Below are 18,952 nucleotides of genomic sequence, written 5' to 3'. Positions count from 1 at the left end.
CACTTGACACTGACATCCATGCACCCTTACCCATTCCCTCTCTATGCTCACATTCACATAACTATTCGACCAAGCAGCCCTCACACTCCCTATCACTCTGATGCTTTGAACACAACTGACAACACACAGGGAGGGCCCTTGGTCTTGCAACCTCACTCCATCTTTGTCTCCTTCTAAGTATCTATGCTATGCAATCTCTACACTCACTCCTTCATTCTCACTCAACGTCCACTTGTCTCCCTCATTGCAGGAAGAGAGAGCTCACAACAAGAGAGAGCGAGCCAGGACAGGAGGAGGTCCACCCTCAATAGCCCACCTGACCCCCTGGGAGGAGGCCGTCCTGGAAATCATGGGCATTGAGGATGATTCGCGCATGGGGGATGGACAGACGGGTGCAACGCAGCAAGCTAGTGACAGAAAAGTTTCCCATCTCTCTCTTTGACATTGCATGAGTCGCTGATAATGATTGCGAAGCTGTAACAGATGCACTTATGAGCATCTGCAAAAAGCTATGTGCATGTAGCTGCATCACATCTCTGACTCTTTCCTTTACTCCCCCACAGGACCATCACAAGCATCCGTCCCCCCTAGCCAGGAAGAAGAGGCTGAGCAGCCAGACTCCTCAGAGGAAGCTGCAACCGCTGAGGTCCCCCCTAGCCAGGAAGAAGAGGCTGAGCAGCCAGACTCCTCAGAGGAAGCTGCAACCGCTGAGGGCGCAGCATCAGCAGAATTCAGCGCACCCGGCACCAGCGCAGACACTCACACCTCGGTGGGACCTTCGGGACATAGAGTAGTGTTGTCACCTGGTGTATTACAGCTCACAAGTGAGCATCAGCAGATTGTGGAGACAGGGACAGCAGTGGAGAGTCCTAGCCGGAGGGCGCAGGACTCTGCCAGCTCGGCTCAACAGCATGTCGACCCTCTGCCTCTGGGTCCATCCATAAGATCAGAGGTGATGGAACTCCAGGCACAGATGCAGGAGTCTCTGGCAGGTTTTGTCTCTAGGGTCGCTGCGAGTGTGGAGCGAATGGAGGAGTCCATAGCGAACATGAGCGAGCCTTTGTGGAGTCATTGGCGCATGAACGCATCAGCACGGAAAGGATGGCTACCTCCATGGAAACGACTGCTACCTCCGTGGTAAGGCTGGCTACCGTACAGGAGAGGATGGCTACGGTAGAGGAGAGGAGGAGCTTAGTCGCCAGGGTATGGAAAACATGGTCATTGTTCAGAATAGAATGACATCTCTTGAGGTGCGATGGGCATCTATTGAACAGAGAAACCAGACCTTCATGGAAGTCCTTCTGAGTAGGACTGCCATTGCAGATTCGGGTCCCCATGGCCCCCCTGATGTGCAGCAAGATGCTCTCCAGCCACTTGCAGGCGTGAAGGGGGACCTGACCCATGAGAGGGAGGTTGGTGGCAGACCTCAAGGAAGTGGGAGTTCCTCTCCAAGCACTCACACTTCCATGCCACTGCAGAGCCCTCGGTCAGAGCCCCACCGGAGTCCACACCCAAGTGAGATAGACGTCTCGACCCCTGCACAGCCGCAGGAGCAGCAGACTGTTGACGAGCCCTCACAGGCTCGCAACCCCAGAGGACGCCCGCCAAAGGTGTCGAGACAGGAGCAGCAGGAAAGTGAGCAAGGGGCCTCCACATCTGCTGAAGCCACAGGGAAAGCACTACATAGGAGCACGCGTAAGAGCAAGATAAAGCACAAGTAGTCACAAGGGTAGTCACTTGGGTGGAATTTTGTGTTTAGTGTAAAAATGCCATCACATCGTAATTGTGCATAAAAATTCTGATGGCAAATGTTACAGTTGTGGCGTCTGTCATTTCGCTATTGGGACTTCCACAGTGAGGCCTTAGGAATACTTGCAACTGTCAGTATGGTGGTCAGAATGCTAGGAATCTTCTGGTTCTTGGACATTGTCAATGATCTGGTAAGAAGCTGCGAGGCAAAAGTGTTTGATTGACTAGGCTAAGCAAATCTGGCCAGGATGAGTGTGTTCCTTGCATCCCGGGCAGCAATGTTCTCGCGTAATGCTGCTGCTGGTTGATGGACCTCTGCAGGATGTTCGTTTTCACCCTCCTCCTCATCTGAGGAGGATATGTGAGGAGCCACTTGCTCCTCAGGAATCTGCAAGCCACGACGCTGTGCCATGTTGTGAAGTGCACAGCAAACCACAACGATTCTGGAGACCCTGGCTGCAGAGTACTGCAGGGCTCCACCTGATCTATCCAGGCATCTGAAGCGCATCTTCAGCAAACCGATGGTTTGTTCGATAATGGATCTGGTGGAAATGTGGCTGGAGTTGTAGCGCTCCTCAGCTTCGTTGGCTGGCCTCCTCAACGGCGTCATTAGCCATGTCCTCAGGGGATAGCCCTTGTCTCCAAGTAGCCATCCGTTAAGTTGGTCTGGCGGACTGAATAGCAGAGGCACACTAGACTGGCGCAGTATGAAGGAGTCATGGCAACTGCCAGGGTACATGGCACAAACATGCAAAATCTCCTTGTGGTCACACACCAGCTGAACGTTGAGGGAGTGGAAGCCCCTGCGGTTGACAAAAAAACCTGGATTGCGATATGGGGTGCCCTAAGGGCCACATGTGTGCAGTCAATGATGCCCTGCGCCCTTGGAAAGCATGCCAGATGAGCCAATCCAACCGCTCGCGCCGTGACACTTGCTCGATCCTTGGTGAAATGGATGTGATTGTGCGCGAGGGCAAAGAGGGCATCGGTTACCTGCGTGATGCAAGTGTGTGTGGCCGCCTGGGAGATGCCGCTGATGTCTGCTGCTGATCCCTGGAATGAGCCTGAGGCAAAGAAGTTGAGTGCGGTGGTGACTTTGACGGCCATCGGTAATGCTTGTCCATCTGGTCCTCTGGTCAGCAGGTCTTGCTGTAGCATTGCGCAGATGTCAGTCACTACCTCTCGCGAAAGTCGGAGCCGCCTTTGGCACTGCTGCTCAGAAATGTTGAGGTAGGCGACCCTGCATCTGTAGACCCTGTTTGGGGGGTATCTCCTGCACCGACGGGCTTCCAGGCGCTAGCCCCTTCTGGCCTGTGTAGCCTCAGGTGGGTGAGCAGCAGCCTGGTGCTCCTGCTGCTGCTGCTGCTGTTGCTGGTGCTGCTGTTGTTCCTGGTTCTGCTGCTGCCGCGGCTGGTGCTCGAGCTCCTCTAATGCCCAGATGGGAAGGAAATAAATGGCTCCCGTGCTTCTGGCATATGCCTCCGTTGAAGCGCTGAGTGAAGGTGGCGAGAGTGGTTTCCCAGGAGGCCACACTGGAGATGGGTGTCAGGCTCCAACCTTCCACAGGTGTGGTTAAGCCTTGTAAAAGTTGCCCCAGACCTGAGACCACCAAGTCCTGCCACCTGCAAATGATGGCTGATCAAATCTCTTCTTTAATGGTTGACCTGCAGTTGATAGTCAGCAATCCAATAGTGCTCCCGCCAGGTTTCACATTCGTGATTCCCACCAGGCGTGTTTTACGTGAGAAAAGGGTTAAAGTTGCATGGGCCTGTTAAAATAGGATTATAGAGGCCATTTAGTGGTAATTAAGTGCCTTAAAGACCAGTCCCGCTGTTGGATGCGGGACGGAGCCGGGACCATCAGACACGCCTGAGTTAAAATTGCTCGGAGTCAGGTACCAGGCCGGGGGGGGGTCCCACCCACCCGCCGGGGGGGGGTCCGCCAGTTTCGGCGATTTTTAACCCCCCGCACGCCTCCAAGCCCGACTCCACGGCTCAATGAAAATTGAGCCCATTGAGTCACTTCCACCTGTGCTGCAATGAAAACTGCAAGATCGCCCATCATATCCAGCATCATATTTGAGTCCACTAGATCCATCCTGGAGTTGTCCATCATTTCCAGCTCTGCGCAAAACCCCGCGCAATGTTGGGCCGGAATCCTCCATGCTCCTTGACAACGACGAAGCTCTCTGGCAGGCTTGCCATTGCACCGAGCATTTCTGTGTGCATGCCCATCACCCTTCTTCTGAAGGCTGCCCCATCGAGTTCATCATCTGAGTCCTAGGGAGCAGAATCGCCCTCTGGGGAGCTGGCCCCCGAGCCTGGCTGCAGCCCACTGATGTCCGGTGACTCACCAAGTGCAGATCTCGCCTCTATGCTACCCTGTAAAGTATGCGGAGTGCCATTTTCTGAGCTGGTGTCTGCGAGTATCAGATGCAGTGCCGATGTGTCTTCTCCTCTATCACTTCAGGGACAGACTGGGCTGCTGGCAGTTCTTTGGTATCTGAAAGGGGAAATGCACAAGGAGCAGAGGGGGTGGGGGGAAGCAAGATATCCATGCACACACCATCAGCAACTTGTGAGGGGGAAGTGAGATGTGAGAAAAACGATTATGTATGAGCATACCATCATCATCAGCAATGCTTTCCACTTCCCCGCTTGCCACGGACTCGGTCACTGCTCCTCCAATTATTGTCAGCACTGCTTTCTCCAAGTCTGTCAGGTTCTCAGTTTTTGCTTGCCCTCCACCCGTCTGCTGGTGCTCCCATTGGTTGTGTGCCACCTTGGCCTGCAAGAGAAAGGGAAGTGAGTGTGGTGCAATGTGTTTGGGTGATGTGCCTGCCATGGTTGAATAGCTGGCAGTGTGTGCAAGGTGTGAGATGTGAGTGAGAGTGTTGCAGCAGTGGTAAGTGTGTGAGGGTGAAGTGAAACTATGATTATGTGGTATGAGTGGTGATAGCTAGAGATTGTTGGGTAGGTGAGTGATGGGGGTATGGTGCATTGAGCAGTGTGTGATGCTTGTGGTACAGATGGTGGGATGTGGCATTTGATGATGCATTCATTCACCTTGACTGCTCGTGTGAGGTCATTAAACTTTTTGCGACACTGGATCCAAATTCTGGGGACAACACTCGTAGCAAAGACGGCTTGAGCGATCTCTTCCCAGATCCTCCTTGTGGTCATCATTGAAAGCCTCCTGCCCCCCTGCAGATAGAGGACCTCACGGCATCTTTGGACCCCCTGGACCAAGGCCTCCAGTGCCGCATCAGAAAATTGTCTAGCCCTTTCCCTCGGCGGTTGGGCAATGGCTTCATTTCAACTGACATTGAGGTGCTTCTGCAATAAAGCACCTCCCCTTTAAATATCATAGAGAGCCTAGACCAAACTTTATTGGCCAGTAGACTGCACCCATTATTACCCTGCCCCCCCCCCCCCCCCCGGTGAGCACTAAGCCAATCAGCAGCATGTTTAGCCACTGAGATCAGCTCTGCAATCATGTAAATAGGCAGGCAGCACAAATGCGTGCCGCATGCACCACTTTGAACAGGCACTGCCAAATAGCATTGGGTGATGCCCCCACCCGTTTTCGGTCAGTATCCAACTTTTAGGCCAATGCATAGATAAGTAAATTAATCACCCTTGTGCATTCCCTTAGTTGCCTGTCTTCCATGTACCTTTCCCTCGCCTCGTGCTCCTACGCGGTGCTTCCTACGAGTGGCTGCAGCATGGGTGGTGGTAGGCTGTTGACCTCCAATTGAGGAGACTGCAGATAGCATTGAAGGGCAACCTTGAGCAGGTCTGGGCCTAGAAGGCCTGGCTTCAGACTGCACCATTTCAGCCTTGGCTGCAGCAGTCTGGGTTGGCTGGCTGTCTGACAACAGCAAGGGCACTGGTGGTGTGGTAGAGGTGGGAGCATGAATGCTATTATCTTGGGAGAGGAAAGCAGGCTTGTGCTTCAGGGAGTCACTGCCACTCCAGGGGCGGTGCCTCAGCAATCCTACTGATCTGTTGGAAAACAGATTAATGGACTGCTGTGATGCCCTGGAAGTCCCTTTGAACAGCGTTATCCAGAGCCATGATTGAAGCAGTCTGAGCTTGCAGGGCAGCAGTCTTAACTTCCATGGCAGCACTCAGACCTTTGATGAAAGCTGTTTGTGCTGCAATGGAAGCTGTGATATCAGCCATCAGATGCTGCATCATGGTGTGCTGATAGAGGTGACCACCTGTTCCATGTTGAAAAGGATGGACTCCAAGCTCTGCGCAAAAGTCTGTGCCAAGTTGGTGGGACTCCTCCATGCTCCTTGACATTGTGCGCAGGCTTTCCAGTACACAAAGCATTGGGTTATGTACAACCATCAGCTTTCTTCTGTAGCCTGGCCCATCAATGTCCTCATCTGAGACCTATGCAGTAGAACTAGTGTGCAACCTCGCCCTCTGGCGAGCTGGCACCTGTGCTAGCCTTTCCCTCCACCCTGGCTCCTGCGCACTTGTGCTGGAGTCTCACCATGTGCAGATTACTCCTTTATACTAGACATTAAAATACACGCAGTGTCAGTATCTGAGCTGGTGGCTGCAAGTGACGGTGTCTCTTCCTCTTCCTCCACTGACTGGGAAGCTCTGGTTCTTGGGTATCTGAAATGAAAAAGGGACAAGGGTTGGATTGTGATGAGGGGAGAGGAGAAAGTAAGAAGTGTGTGCTTACACCATCTGCAGCTTCTAAGTCAGAAGAGATTGAGGGATGAGGGAGAAGGAGGATTGGGTATGCAGAGACCCTCATCATCGATCACTTCAGCAATGCCACTTCCCACGCTGGCCAGCACTATCACTTCCACGGGGGTTAAAATATGCAGGTGCACTTGTCCTCCTCCAGCTTTGCTGCTCCCTGCTGTTAAGCGCCACCTTCTCCTGCAAGAAAGTGGGAGTATGTCAGTGAGTGTCGTGCAGTATGTTTGGGTGATGTGGCTGTCAAGGTTGAATAGCTGCCAGTATGTGCGAGCTGTGAGTTGTGGGTGTTGGGCTTGCAACAGTGCCAAGTGTGTGAGGGTGAGGTATAACATGAATTGTAGGGTTCACTACTGATTGATAGAGATTGTTAGTAGGTGGGTGACGGGATTGTAGTGAATTGAGCAGTGGATGAGGCTAGTCGTGCAGTTGGTAGGATGTGCCATTTGACAGTGAACTCACTGACCTTGACAACTCGTGTGAGATTGTTAAACTTCTTCCTGCACTGCATCCATGTTCTTGGAGCAACACTCCTGGCATTGACCTTTGCCACTACTTCTTCCCACTGTCTCCAGAGCATCTGTCTGGAGGGCCTCCTGTGGATAGAGGACATCTCTCCTTTCCACCTCTTCCTCCAGTGTAGTGTCTCAAAACCTTGGTGCACGCTCTCTCGCATGTTCAGCTATTGCTCAAAGTATCAGAGCACAGATTCACTTTTCAAATTGCTCCCACCAGTTCTTGCAGCCACAATGCACCTCCCCTTTAAGAGGTGCAGGCTGCCTTTAAGTAGCACTAGCCACTCGCTATATCGGGCCCCCTGCTAATGCGTGCAGCTAATGAACAGTGTTGGTAGTGTTAGCTGCACTCAGCAATCGTAAAGCAGCATGCAGTATGAATATACCGTGCTGCCTGCAACGCAATGAACAGGCGCAGGTTAATCGCAATCCCCATGCCTGCTTTAGGGGTTAGCCAGTTTCTCCCCCTACATCTTTAAGGAAGGATTCCATCATCTTTCTACCACTGATATTGAGCTAATTGGTCTGGAATTCCTTGGGCTTGTTCTATCTCCCTTTTTAAATATAGGAATCACATTGGCTCTTTGCCAGTTCTCTAGCACTATTCTCTTTTCTAATGAATTTTTATATATATGTAATAGTTCCTCTTCTATCACTTCCCTAACTTTTAATATGTGCGAATGCAATCCATCCAGACCAGGGGTTTTATCATCTCCAAGTTTGATTCGTTTATCAATTATCTTCCCCCCTTGCTACCTTAAATGTCTTGATATCTTTTTTGATCTCTTCTAATGTCATGCCCACCTGGTAAATACTGAGGCAAGGTAAATACTGAGGCAAAGTAATTATTTAATATTTCTGCCATTTTGCTGTCACTACCTGTGAGTTTATCGTGTGTATCCCTTAATGGCCCTATTCCTATCCTGATTTTTCTTTTGCTATTTGTGCCTTTAGAATATTATTTATTTTCCTTGATAATATAATTTTGTAGTTGCTCTTTGCCTTCCTAATTTTCTTTTGACTTCTTTCCTAACCTTTTCATATTCCCTTTTGTCATCCTCTCCTTTGTTGTCTATGTACTTAGTACAAGCCTTTTTCTGTAATTTCAATTGTGCCCTTATTTCTTTATTTTACAATAATAACCAATGTATTTTCAAAGTTTCAAAGAACATATAATGCTCAAATCTGCTTTTTTTTACTTTCAGGATACATTCTTAAAGTTTTCCCAGGTTAATGGGACGATTTATTTAGCATCCTTGTTTGAGGGTCTGCAGAGAATAATTCTCTTCACAGAAGACGAGAGAGCATTCAAACTTGCTCAAGGAAGTGAGAAAGCAGAGCTAGCAGAACAGGAAATCGTTCTGTCATTACAGAACTTAGGAATTTCACTGGTTAATAATTCAACAAAGCAAGAAGTGGTCTACATTGGTATAACAAGGTGAATGCATGTTTTGTAGAAAAATGTTGTGAAATGTAATTCATTACTGAGCCTAACCTTCAGACTTCACATGGATCCTAATACTGCAGTTACTTGGTTTTGACCACAGGTCACTACTTCTGCTCAAAATGTGAAAATTTCAAACTATTTATAATTATATTGTTGTATTCTTATTCCTTGTTGAATGCAGCACTTTTTAAAAATGAAGGCCGTATTCATGAGAATCTGTAATATCAAGTTTCTTCTATGATATTAGAACAGTTGGATACAATTTTGCTGGACTTTACTTATTGTTACTCTGTTTACAACTCAGTTCTGATGTTGTTTGGGAAACTAAACCCAAGGTCAAATTGCGATGGAAACCAATGAGTCAAAAACAAACAGCTCAGCTGGAGAAGATTTATAAAGACTACATAGAGACTTCACCCCAAGAGAACCATATTGCTGAACTTCCGTGCGATTTTCAGGTCGGTTAAAAATTATGTTTCCACTAAACTGCTCAAATACAAAGGAGTTACTGATTAATTCAAGCAGATAGCTCCATGTTCAACAAGAAGAACTGTCTGTTTCTTAACTTGCTTAAGTATGAGTTTAATATATTCCTGCCAAGTCACTCTGTCCAAGTCAGCACTTGCCACTTGCTGAGTGATACAAATGTGTGGAGAAATCAATAGCCTGGTTATTCCTATAATCTTGGCTCGTGTAGGTTGTATGATGACAATGAATGAACAGGGGAGAGAAAATCAAATATGCCTTTTTATTATGTTTCATATTACTAGAAAGAGAGATGATGCACACTTAGCTGGTGGAGAGCTTTCCAGGTTTGGGCATCTCTGGATTAGCTTCTAGTCCAAACCAAAGTTTTGACTCCATTGAAATGAATGTGGTCACGCTGGGACACATAGGGGTAGATTTTCCCGAACCTGTCGGGAAGAAGGCGGGACTTCCGCGTTTGGGTTTTTGACCCGCCTACTTTGACGTCCGGCCAATCCGCGCGATTTTCCCTTGATTGACCTTGTTGAGCCTGCCCAGCGGGCTCAGCAGGCCAATTAAGGGCCACCCGGCAACAGGTGACGTCACAGACTGCAATTTCATCTATCAAGACGTGTTGACAGATGAAATCAGTGTTTCACAGCTGTTTGAAGCAGTCAAACGCTGACAGCCTGAGTTCTACCATGAGTCATTCTGCACAGACTCAGTTAGAACTCTCACTGGCACTCAAAGCTGAAGGCTGTCACTTTTGACAGATCGCAGCCATTTAGCTTTAAGTTCCGGGTGAGTGATGGGCTCCCGACGGCTACAGGAAGAAAGGCTGTGAAGGTAAGTACAGGTAAGTAAAAGTTCTTTGCACACTTTTTAGACGCACCAAACACACTTACCTTTACACTCATGCACCCATCAACTCACCTGAGCACCGACATCGCGACCCCTCCAACTCCTTCAACCCGACGGCCCGCCTGCTCTAACCTGGCGTGGTTTGGAGCCGTCTGGAAACCCACACGAAACCCCTCAAAATAGGGATTAGCCTAAAAACTGCATGTTAACTACCTGTTAACAGGCAGTTAATTGGCACTAATCCCTTCCCGCCTGGTTTCAGCGGGTCCCAGTGCGGGGCGGGTACCCGCCGCCCCTGAAACTTACATGGGGCGGGATGGTGTCGGGACCCCCAAATTCGGGATTTCCCCCCCCCCCCCCCGCCACACGCCTGAAACCCCGCCTGACGGCTCTACGAAAATCTAGCCCATAGTTATTCCCTATCATTAATGTCACGCAGTGGCTCTGGAGGGAAGGGGACCTGAAATAGCAAGCAACAAATTAGATATTTCAGAAGGATTGTGTGCATATTTATTTATTTTTTACATAGAGATGGGAGAGTACTTTAAACAGAAATAGTTGTACAAAGACTTTACTTCCCCTTTGTGGCTAAATCACAAGTGACTACTGTATTTGGATTTAATATAATAAAATTAGTGTTTTTGGAGGCGAAATGTTCAAAAAATGTCTTTTATCTCACAAAAAGGCTCTTCTAACTCCTAATGGTGTGGGCATGAAACTTTTACAACCTTCTGAAGTACCAATAAGGAGAAATTACCTGCCAGCTATAAAATTTGAATACACCGTCTCAACTCATCAGAAATCTATTCGACTCCAGATTTACAAGATCCAGGTACGTTACAAACTGGTAACATAGGACCCAGTTGTTATTAAAAAAAATGGTACACTGTGAATTGCTTGTAAATTGCTAGGGATTCAATTATCATAGCTTTTATGTATGTTTCCTAATGAAAACTTTCAGAAAGAGAAATATTTAATTAAATAATAAAATCAAATACTGTAGATGCTGGAAATCGGAAATAAAACAGTAAATGCTGGAAACACTGAGAAGATCAGGCAGCGTTTGTAGAGAAAGGAAGGTAAGATCAGCATTTAAAATCATTGTTGAATTAAAGTTTGTTTAATTAGGATAGTATAAGAAATAGTTGAGTTTTTTTGGTCCATATGAATCTGTTTCCTTTATCCTTTTACCTAAGCATATATAGTTAACATATAAGGGAACCCAAAAATCTTCTGCTGGCAGGTAATAGTAAGCTGGCAGTAAGAGGCGGGGTGGGGCCTTTGGGGCCAAAGAAGGTGATATATGCTTAGAGGTGCAGGGCAAGGCTAGAATACTTAATGAGTACTTTGTTTCGATGTTTACTATGGAAGAGGATGCCGATAACATATCGGTAGAAGCGGAGATGGTAGAGGTAATGGATGGGGTGATAATCGATAGGCAGGATGTACTGGAAAGGCTGGATAAACTTAGAGTGGATAAGTCACCTGGTCCAGATGGCTTTCATCCCAGGTTGCTAAGGGAAGTGGGGGTGGAGCTAGCAGAAGGGATTGCCATAATCTTCCAATCTTCCCTAGATACGGGGGAGGTGCCAGAGGATTGGAAAATGGTAAATATGACACCCTTGTTCAAGAAAGGGTGTAAGGACAATCCTTGTAACTACAGGCCGGTCAGTTTAACGTCAGGGTGGGTAAGGTTTTAGAAACAATAATCAGAGAAAAAATTAACAGGCACTTGGAGAGATTTAAGTTAATTAAGGAGAGCCAGCACGGATTTGTAAAAGGCAGATCATGTTTGACTAATTGAATTTTTTGATGAAGTAGCAGAGAAGGTTGATGAAGGGAATGCAGTGGATGTTGTCTATATGGATTTTAAGAAAGTGTTTGACAAAGTACCACATAAAAGGTGGTTAACAAAATTGAGGCTCATGAAATAGATGGGGCAGCATCAGCTTGGATAAGAAATTGACCTAAGAACAGAAAACAGCGAGACGTGGTAAATGGTTGTTTTTCAGACTGAAGGATGGTAGACAGTGGTGTTCCCCAAGGGTCATTGCAGGACTACTACTTTTTTGATATATATAAATGACTTGGTTATTGGAATACAGAGTAAAATTTCTAAATTTGCCAATGATACCAAACTTGGAGGTGTGGCAAACAGTGAGGAGGATACCAATCGACTGCAACAGGACATAGATAGGCTAGCAGAATGGGCAGACAAGTGGCAGATGGAATTTAATACAGAGAAGTGTGAGGTGATGCATTTTGGCAGAAGGGATAGGGAGAGGCAATATAGAATTAATGCACAGTTTTAAAGAGTGTGCAGGGACAGAGGGACCTGGGGGTTCATGTGCATAGATCTTGGAAGGTGGCAGGACATACTGAAAGCAAATGGGACCTTGGGCTTCATAAATAAAGGTATTGAGTACAAAAGCAGGGAAGTTATGATGAACTTTATAAAGCTCTGGTTAGGCCACAACTAGAGTATTGTTAGGTCACAACCAGCAGCACAACTCGAGAGCAAGAAAGCAGCTATACAGACGCCTGAAGGCTGTGGTCCAACAAAAAACTCGCGACCTAAAGAACAGATGGTGGGTGGAGAAAGCGCAGGAGATCCAGCAGCTAGCCGACAACCACGACGTGCGTGGATTCTTTAGCGCAGTCAAGACCACCTAAGGCCCAAGCACCCAAGGTCCTACCACACTGCGGGCCAGGAATGGAGAGGTACTCATCAGGGACAGGGAGGCAGTCAGTGCCCGCTGGAAGGAGCACTTCGAAGATCTCCTTAACCGAAACTCTGTCTTTGATGCGAGTGTCCTCGACTCCATCCCACAGCATACTACCCGCCACCACCTCAGCACAAGCCCAGCCTGGCATGAGGTTGAAAAGGCCATCCGACTACTGAAGAACAACGCCTCAGGAGCAGATGGAATCCCTGCCGAGGCACTAAAACATGGCGGCGAAGCACTACTGGCGCAAATTCATGGACTCATTTCTCATATCTGGAAGGAGGAGTATATGCCAGGGGATCTCAGAGATGCCGTAATTGACCATCTTCAAGAAAGGTGACAAGTCTGATTGCGGTAATTATAGAGGAGATTCCCTGCTGTCTGCCACAGGGAAAGTCATCACAAGAATCCTCCTCAGTCGCCTCTCCCAGTGGCTGAAGAGCTCGTCCCAGAGTCGCAATGCGAATTCCGCCCACTAAGGGGCACAATGGACATGATCGTCACCGCACGTCAATTACAAGAGAAATGCAGGGAACAGCACCAACCGCTGTACATGCCCTTCTTTGACCTCACAAAGGCCTTCGACACTGTCAACCATAAGGGATTATGGAGTGTCCTCAAATTCAGCTGCCCTCAAAAGTTTGTCACGACAACATGCAAGCCGTGATCCTGATCAACGGTTCCACCACAGACCCAATTCACGTACGGACCGGGGTCAAGCAAGGCTGTGTCATCGCACCAACGCTCTTCTTGATCTTCCTTGCTGCAGTGCTCCATCTCGTCCTCAGTAAGCTCCCCGCTGGAGTGGAGCTAATCTACAGAACAAATGGGAAACTGTTCAACCTCTGTCACCTCATGAGACACAGAGGCCCCAATATGTGTGGAGAGTGAGCAAGGGGGTAGGGGGAGATGTAGCGGCCAGGAAACCCGGAAATATGGGTTTCCCGGAGGTCTTGCCCAATTTAACGGCAAGCTCTGATTTAAATTTTTGGACTCCGTTTCCTGGCCGCAGTCGGGCAGGAAGGCGTGCAGCACCAGGCTGCAGCCAAGAAGCGGAGAGGAGGGATTAAGGGTAAGATCGTGGGTCGTGTGGGACATCGGCGTGGGGAGAGGGCGGCAAGATCGGTCGGTGGTATGGGATGTCAACCTGGAGAGTTCAGTCGGGGTGGGGCGATCGTGGGAAGTGGCAGCTGAGGGGAAGTGGCAGCTGATCGTAAGTGTCCGATCGCAGGGAGATTAACTGGTTGCCTTGAGGGGCCAGGCAGAAGCCACCTGCTCCTCCTGGCCCACAGGTAGTGCTAGAAAGGCACATTTACCCCCCTTCAGCTGCCAGGTTTCGTAATGTCTGGGAAGCCCAGACTGCAGGTATTAAACCTGCAACACAGTTAGAATTGGAGGCACACAGCCTCATTAAAATATCTAAATTGGGGAACCCATCTATGGAGAGCATGTTAAAACCTCCGTTTAAAACCAGAACTGGCAGGTTGGGGTCGGGTATCCCATATTTGAAATTTTAACCCCCGCCCATCCTGGGGGGTTAAAATTATCCCCAGAGAATGTGTAAATAGCTGAAGGTTTGGGGCTATGGAGGTAGAAAGGGAAACATGAAAGGAAGAGTGCTTAATGGTTTCCTGAGGAATGGAGCTCACATGACACCTGTAGTCAAAGAAGGTGAAATGAGGGTTTCATGGTGTGCTTTACTGACAATTAAGGGAGGGTCCCATAAGAAGAGACACATAAAGTTCCTCAGCTGTCACATATCCTCCAACCTTTCCATTTCAGTATGCTCAATGGCCGCTTTCTCAAAGACCTACAAAGCTTCCTGCATATAGGGGATAAGCAGGCTGAGACATAACCTGTCTCCCATCTCTTCCAACTGTTATTGCTTCTCTTTTCCTTTAAGAACAATTACCTTTGGTCACGGTGAGATACAGTAAAACCCAGATGCATTTGAGCTATTTTGAAAATATTGGAAAATTTGGTTTCTCCCATCATTACATTGAATTTTATTGTAAATGTTGCAGATATTTTCTTAATTATTAAAAGGCATTTATTATTTTCTAACTAAATTGCTGTTTTATTTTTGTTTTTAATCTCAGATTCAAAACCAGCTTTCCGGGGCCATCTTTCCTTTTCCGTTTTATCCCATTATTCCCCCTAAGTCCATTACCATGGATTCAGGTTGGTTTTATTATACTATGAAGAAACTTTTAAATGTGATATTTGCTGTAAATGGACTGAACAAGTGTTTTCAGATTCGCTTAGGTACTTACTTGCATTTTGTAATTGTCTTAGTAAATGGTTAAGTGCTCTGCAGTTTAAAACAAACTTTATTAAGTAGTGCAACCTGAGGCCAGTGGGACTTGAATATACTGAACGTCCACTTATAATAATAATAATAATAATAATTAATAATAACAACAACTTGTATTTATATAGCACCTTTAAAGTGGTAAAACGTCCCAAGGCGCTTCACAAGGAGCATTATAAGACAAAAAAATTGACACCGAGCCACATAAGGAGAAATTAGGGCAGATGACAAAAGCTTTGTCAAAGAGATAGGTTTTAAGGAGTGTCTTAAAGGAGGAAAGAGAGGTAGAGAGGTGGACAGGTTTAGGCAGGGAATTCCAGAGCTTAGGGCCTAGGCAATAGAAGGCACGGCCACTAATTGTTGAGCGATTATAATCAGGGATGCTCAAGAGGGCAGAATTAGAGGAGCGCAGATAACTGGGGGGGGGTGGGGGCGGCTGTGGGGCTGGAGGAGATTATCAAGATAGGGAGGGGCGAGGCCATGGAGGGATTTGAAAACAAGGATGAGAATTTTGAAATGGAGACGTTGCTTAACATGGAGCCAATGTAGGTCAGCAAGCACTGGGGTGATGGGTGAACGGGACATTGTGTGAGTTAGGACACGGACAGCCGAGCTTTGGATGACCTCAAGTTTATGTAGGGTAGAACGTGGAAGGCCAGCCAGGAGTGCGTTGGAATAGTCAAGTCTAGAGGTAACAAAGGCATGGATGAGCTGAAGCAAAGGTGGAGATGGGCGCTGTTACGGAGGTGGAAATAGGCGGTCTTAGATATGCCGCGGATATGTGGTTGGAAGCTCATTTCAGGGTCAAGTATGACGCCAAGATTGTGAACAGTGTGGTTCAGCCTTAGACAAATGTTAGGGCGAGGGATGGAATCAGTGGATAGGGAACAGAGTTTGTGGCAGAGACCGAAAACAGGGCTTCGGTCTTCCCAATATTTAATTGGAGAAAATTTTGCTCACTCAGTACTGGATGTCGGACAAACAGTCTGACAATTTAGAGACCGCAGAGTGGTCGATGGAAGTGGTGGTGAGATAGAACTGGGTGTCATCAACATACATGTGGAAACTGGCGCTGAGTTTTTGGATGATGTTGCCAAGGGGCAGCATGTAGATGAGAAATAGGAGGGGGGCAAGGATAGCTCCTTGGGGGACACCAGAGGTAACAATGTGGGAGTGGGAAGAGAAGCCATTGCAGGTGATTCTCTGGCTACAATTAGATAGATAAGAATGGAACCAGTGAGTGCAGTCCCACCCAGCTGGACGACATTGGAGAGGCATTGGAGAAGGATGGAGTGGTCAACCGTGTCAAAGCCTGCAGACAAGTCAAGAAGGACGAGGAGGCAGTCACAAAGGGGCAGAAACCTGATTGGAGGGATTCAATTCAAACATGGAATTACGAGAAAGATGGGCATGGATTTGGACACGTTCAAGGATTTTGTAGAGGAAAGGGAGGTTGGAGATGGGGCGGTAGTTTGCAGGGATGGAGGGGTCAAGTGTTTTTTTGAGGAGTGTGGTGATGACGGCAGATTTGACGGAGAGGGTGGACTGTACCTGAGGAGAGAGAACCATTAACAATGTCAGCTTACATGGGAGCCAGAAAAGGAAGTTGGGTGGTCAGCAGTTTGGTGGGAATAGGGTTGAAAGAGCAGGAAGTGGGCCTCATGGACAAGATGAGCGTGGAGAGGTCATGAGGGGAGATCGGAGAGAAACTGGAGAAAGATGTGATTTCAGGGCTAGGGCAGGGGGGAACCTTAGAGGAAGTTTGGCCCAGTGGGCTAGGGGAAGGAAGGAAAGTGGCAGAGGCAGCTGAACGGATGGTCTCAATCTTAGTGACAAAGAAGTTCATGAGCTCCTCACACTTGTTGTCGGAGGTGAGGTGGAGGAGACGGGGGAGAGGGGTTTAAGAAGACGGTTAGCAGTGGAGAATAGAAGCCAGGGTTTATCTTTGCATTCTAGAATGATTCTGGAATAGTGAGCAATTTTGGCAGACGAGAGCAGGACCCGATAATACTTTGTGGTCCAACCAGATCTGGCGGTGAATGGCTAAACCAGTTGTCATCCATATCCGTTCAAGTCTGCGTCCCTTGGACTTAAGGGAGTGAAGATGAGGGCCGTACTGGGGGAACAGCCAGGGTGAGTGAGTGTAATTGTTTTAATAGGGACTAGGGCATCAAAGGTGGTTGTGAGGGCCTGGTTGATCAGATCGGTAGTTGCAGAAATGCCATGCTGAATGGAAGGCCAAAGGCTGGACAGTTGGGATTTTGTAATGAAAGTTATATTTTACTTGTGTCCTTTCATTGTAATTTTAAGTTATGTGCAGCACCGAGATGGAAATCCCTCACCTATTTGAACCCAGCCATGCTTTGTGTATTGCAGCATTTAAAAGTATTTACAGAAACTTGTTACCTCCTTCCTAAAGGTTAAGTGAGAATGAAATGAAAACTCTTGGATCAAAATAATATTTGGTGAATTTGATATTCAGAATAGAAAATTAAAACCAGTTCTATAATTGAGTACTTCTAAGATCAATAAACAGTTTATGTTCCCCTTTTATTTTTTGATAGCACCAAAACCTTTTGCCGATGTCAGTATTATCACAAGGTTTGCAGGGCAGTCTGAAATATCTCGTTTCAGGTAAGTCTTAAACATGGAATTGATCTTGTCAACTATTACTGTATATGGTATTAAGATCATTGTTAAGCAAACCATTAACAATGTTATTCCTTGTGATAAATTCAGTTCCTCTTATTGTACAAGATAATTTTGAATAAACCATTTGAAGACTTATTTTTGTACCAAGATAAAAAGTAGAAATATGTTGAAGGTTTTAAAAAAAATAATAATAATTTTACATATCCTACAGCCAGGAGAACATGATGCTCTGGTTGTGAATTTCTTCATGAATACTGTTTGCTGCCATTTGACTCTCTGACATAAGGTTGAATTCAAGTGGAACAAGCGGTTCAGTACTTGAACTGTTAAACCAAGTTACGAATAGAAACTGTGAACAAAATAAAAAAATGACTGATTTTAAAGCACAGTATTATGAAAACATTGAATTTACATGATCTTTTAGAGAAAGAAATATTTTTAAGTTCATTCTGGTAGGTGTGTTGAATAGAAAAGATGTACCTTAATAAGTGCATCAATAATATAGAAGAATTTGATTGGATGTCACATTTTTATTTTAATGTTTGTTCTAAAACAATATGAGAAATATGGGGTTATGATTTTCATTATGTAATACAATTCTGGAGTTTTCTATACATTCTCTTCACAAAAATAGAATCACTGTTAGGAATTCAGTTTTTTGAAACAATTTTAAAAATTTATATCTATTTGATGTTGCTTTTTTCTAAAATGATAATTCAAAACAAATGGTTACTACTCTGAAAATGCATGTGCTCCCACCAGCTCCTGCTGAAACCTAGCTGCCTAGCCACTGAGTACCTTCCCATTTAGAAAGAAAAAAATGTCATTCATATTGCACTGAAGACATCTCTGTACACTTCACAACCATAAATTGTTTTTGAAGTGTAGTTGTGGAGGCCAATTTGCTCATAGCAAGGCCCCACAAACAGCAAATTATAAAAATCAGCAGTTAATCTGTTTTTTAGAGAGAACTATCTGCTGCTCAAATAGTATTGTGAGATCTTTTATCACCATTATCACCGACAGGTAGGGCCTCAGCTTAAGATCTCGCCTCAAAGACAGTTCTTCCCATATCTCAGCACTCTTTCAGTGTCAGCCTAAATTATATGCTCTTATCCTGGAATAGGACTTGAACCCTTGGCCTTTCGACTCTGAGGCAAGTGCATTACCAACTAAGGCACTCTGACTGCGACCTGCACTGACAGGTGCACTGCAACTGGATCCTCTTAATTTCCCATTCAGCCCTTCGCTCTCTTAGCCCCTCATTAAGATTAATTTACCTTCTATTCCCAGACCTCCACACTCCCTCCCAGCCTCGGCACCCATGACCTCTCTGCTCCTTCTCAACCCCTGTTCCTTTTCTAGCCCAAACCGAACACTCTCTCCAAGCCTTCATAGAATCATAGAATGGTTACAGCACGGAAGAGGCCATTCGGCCCGTCGAACCTGTGCCAGCTCCTTGCAAGAGCACCTCAGCTACCCCACTCCCTCGCCCTTTCCCTGTA

At 46.8% G+C, this 18,952-nt stretch overlaps 1 protein-coding gene across 6 annotated transcripts in view; it reads left to right on the top strand.

Moving 5' to 3' along the window:
- Nucleotides 1–18,952, top strand: part of vps13a (vacuolar protein sorting 13 homolog A) — a 631,135-nt gene that overhangs the window by 491,540 nt on the left and 120,643 nt on the right. For all 6 annotated transcript variants that reach the window (XM_085985825.1, XM_085985842.1, XM_085985834.1 and 3 more), the window contains 5 exons: nucleotides 8,191–8,423; nucleotides 8,737–8,890; nucleotides 10,444–10,590; nucleotides 14,584–14,665; nucleotides 17,360–17,429. In XM_085985825.1, coding sequence (XP_085841951.1) covers nucleotides 8,191–8,423; nucleotides 8,737–8,890; nucleotides 10,444–10,590; nucleotides 14,584–14,665; nucleotides 17,360–17,429 — 686 coding nt within the window. The remainder of the gene's footprint in view (nucleotides 1–8,190; nucleotides 8,424–8,736; nucleotides 8,891–10,443; nucleotides 10,591–14,583; nucleotides 14,666–17,359; nucleotides 17,430–18,952) is intronic.

This window comes from Somniosus microcephalus, chromosome 1 (genome assembly GCF_052327205.1).
Source record: "Somniosus microcephalus isolate GS21.2 chromosome 1, FLI_Smic_1.0, whole genome shotgun sequence".
Lineage (NCBI taxonomy): Eukaryota > Metazoa > Chordata > Chondrichthyes > Squaliformes > Somniosidae > Somniosus > Somniosus microcephalus.
Note: the sequence above shows the minus strand (reverse complement) of the source record. Positions and strands in the feature narration are given on the sequence as shown.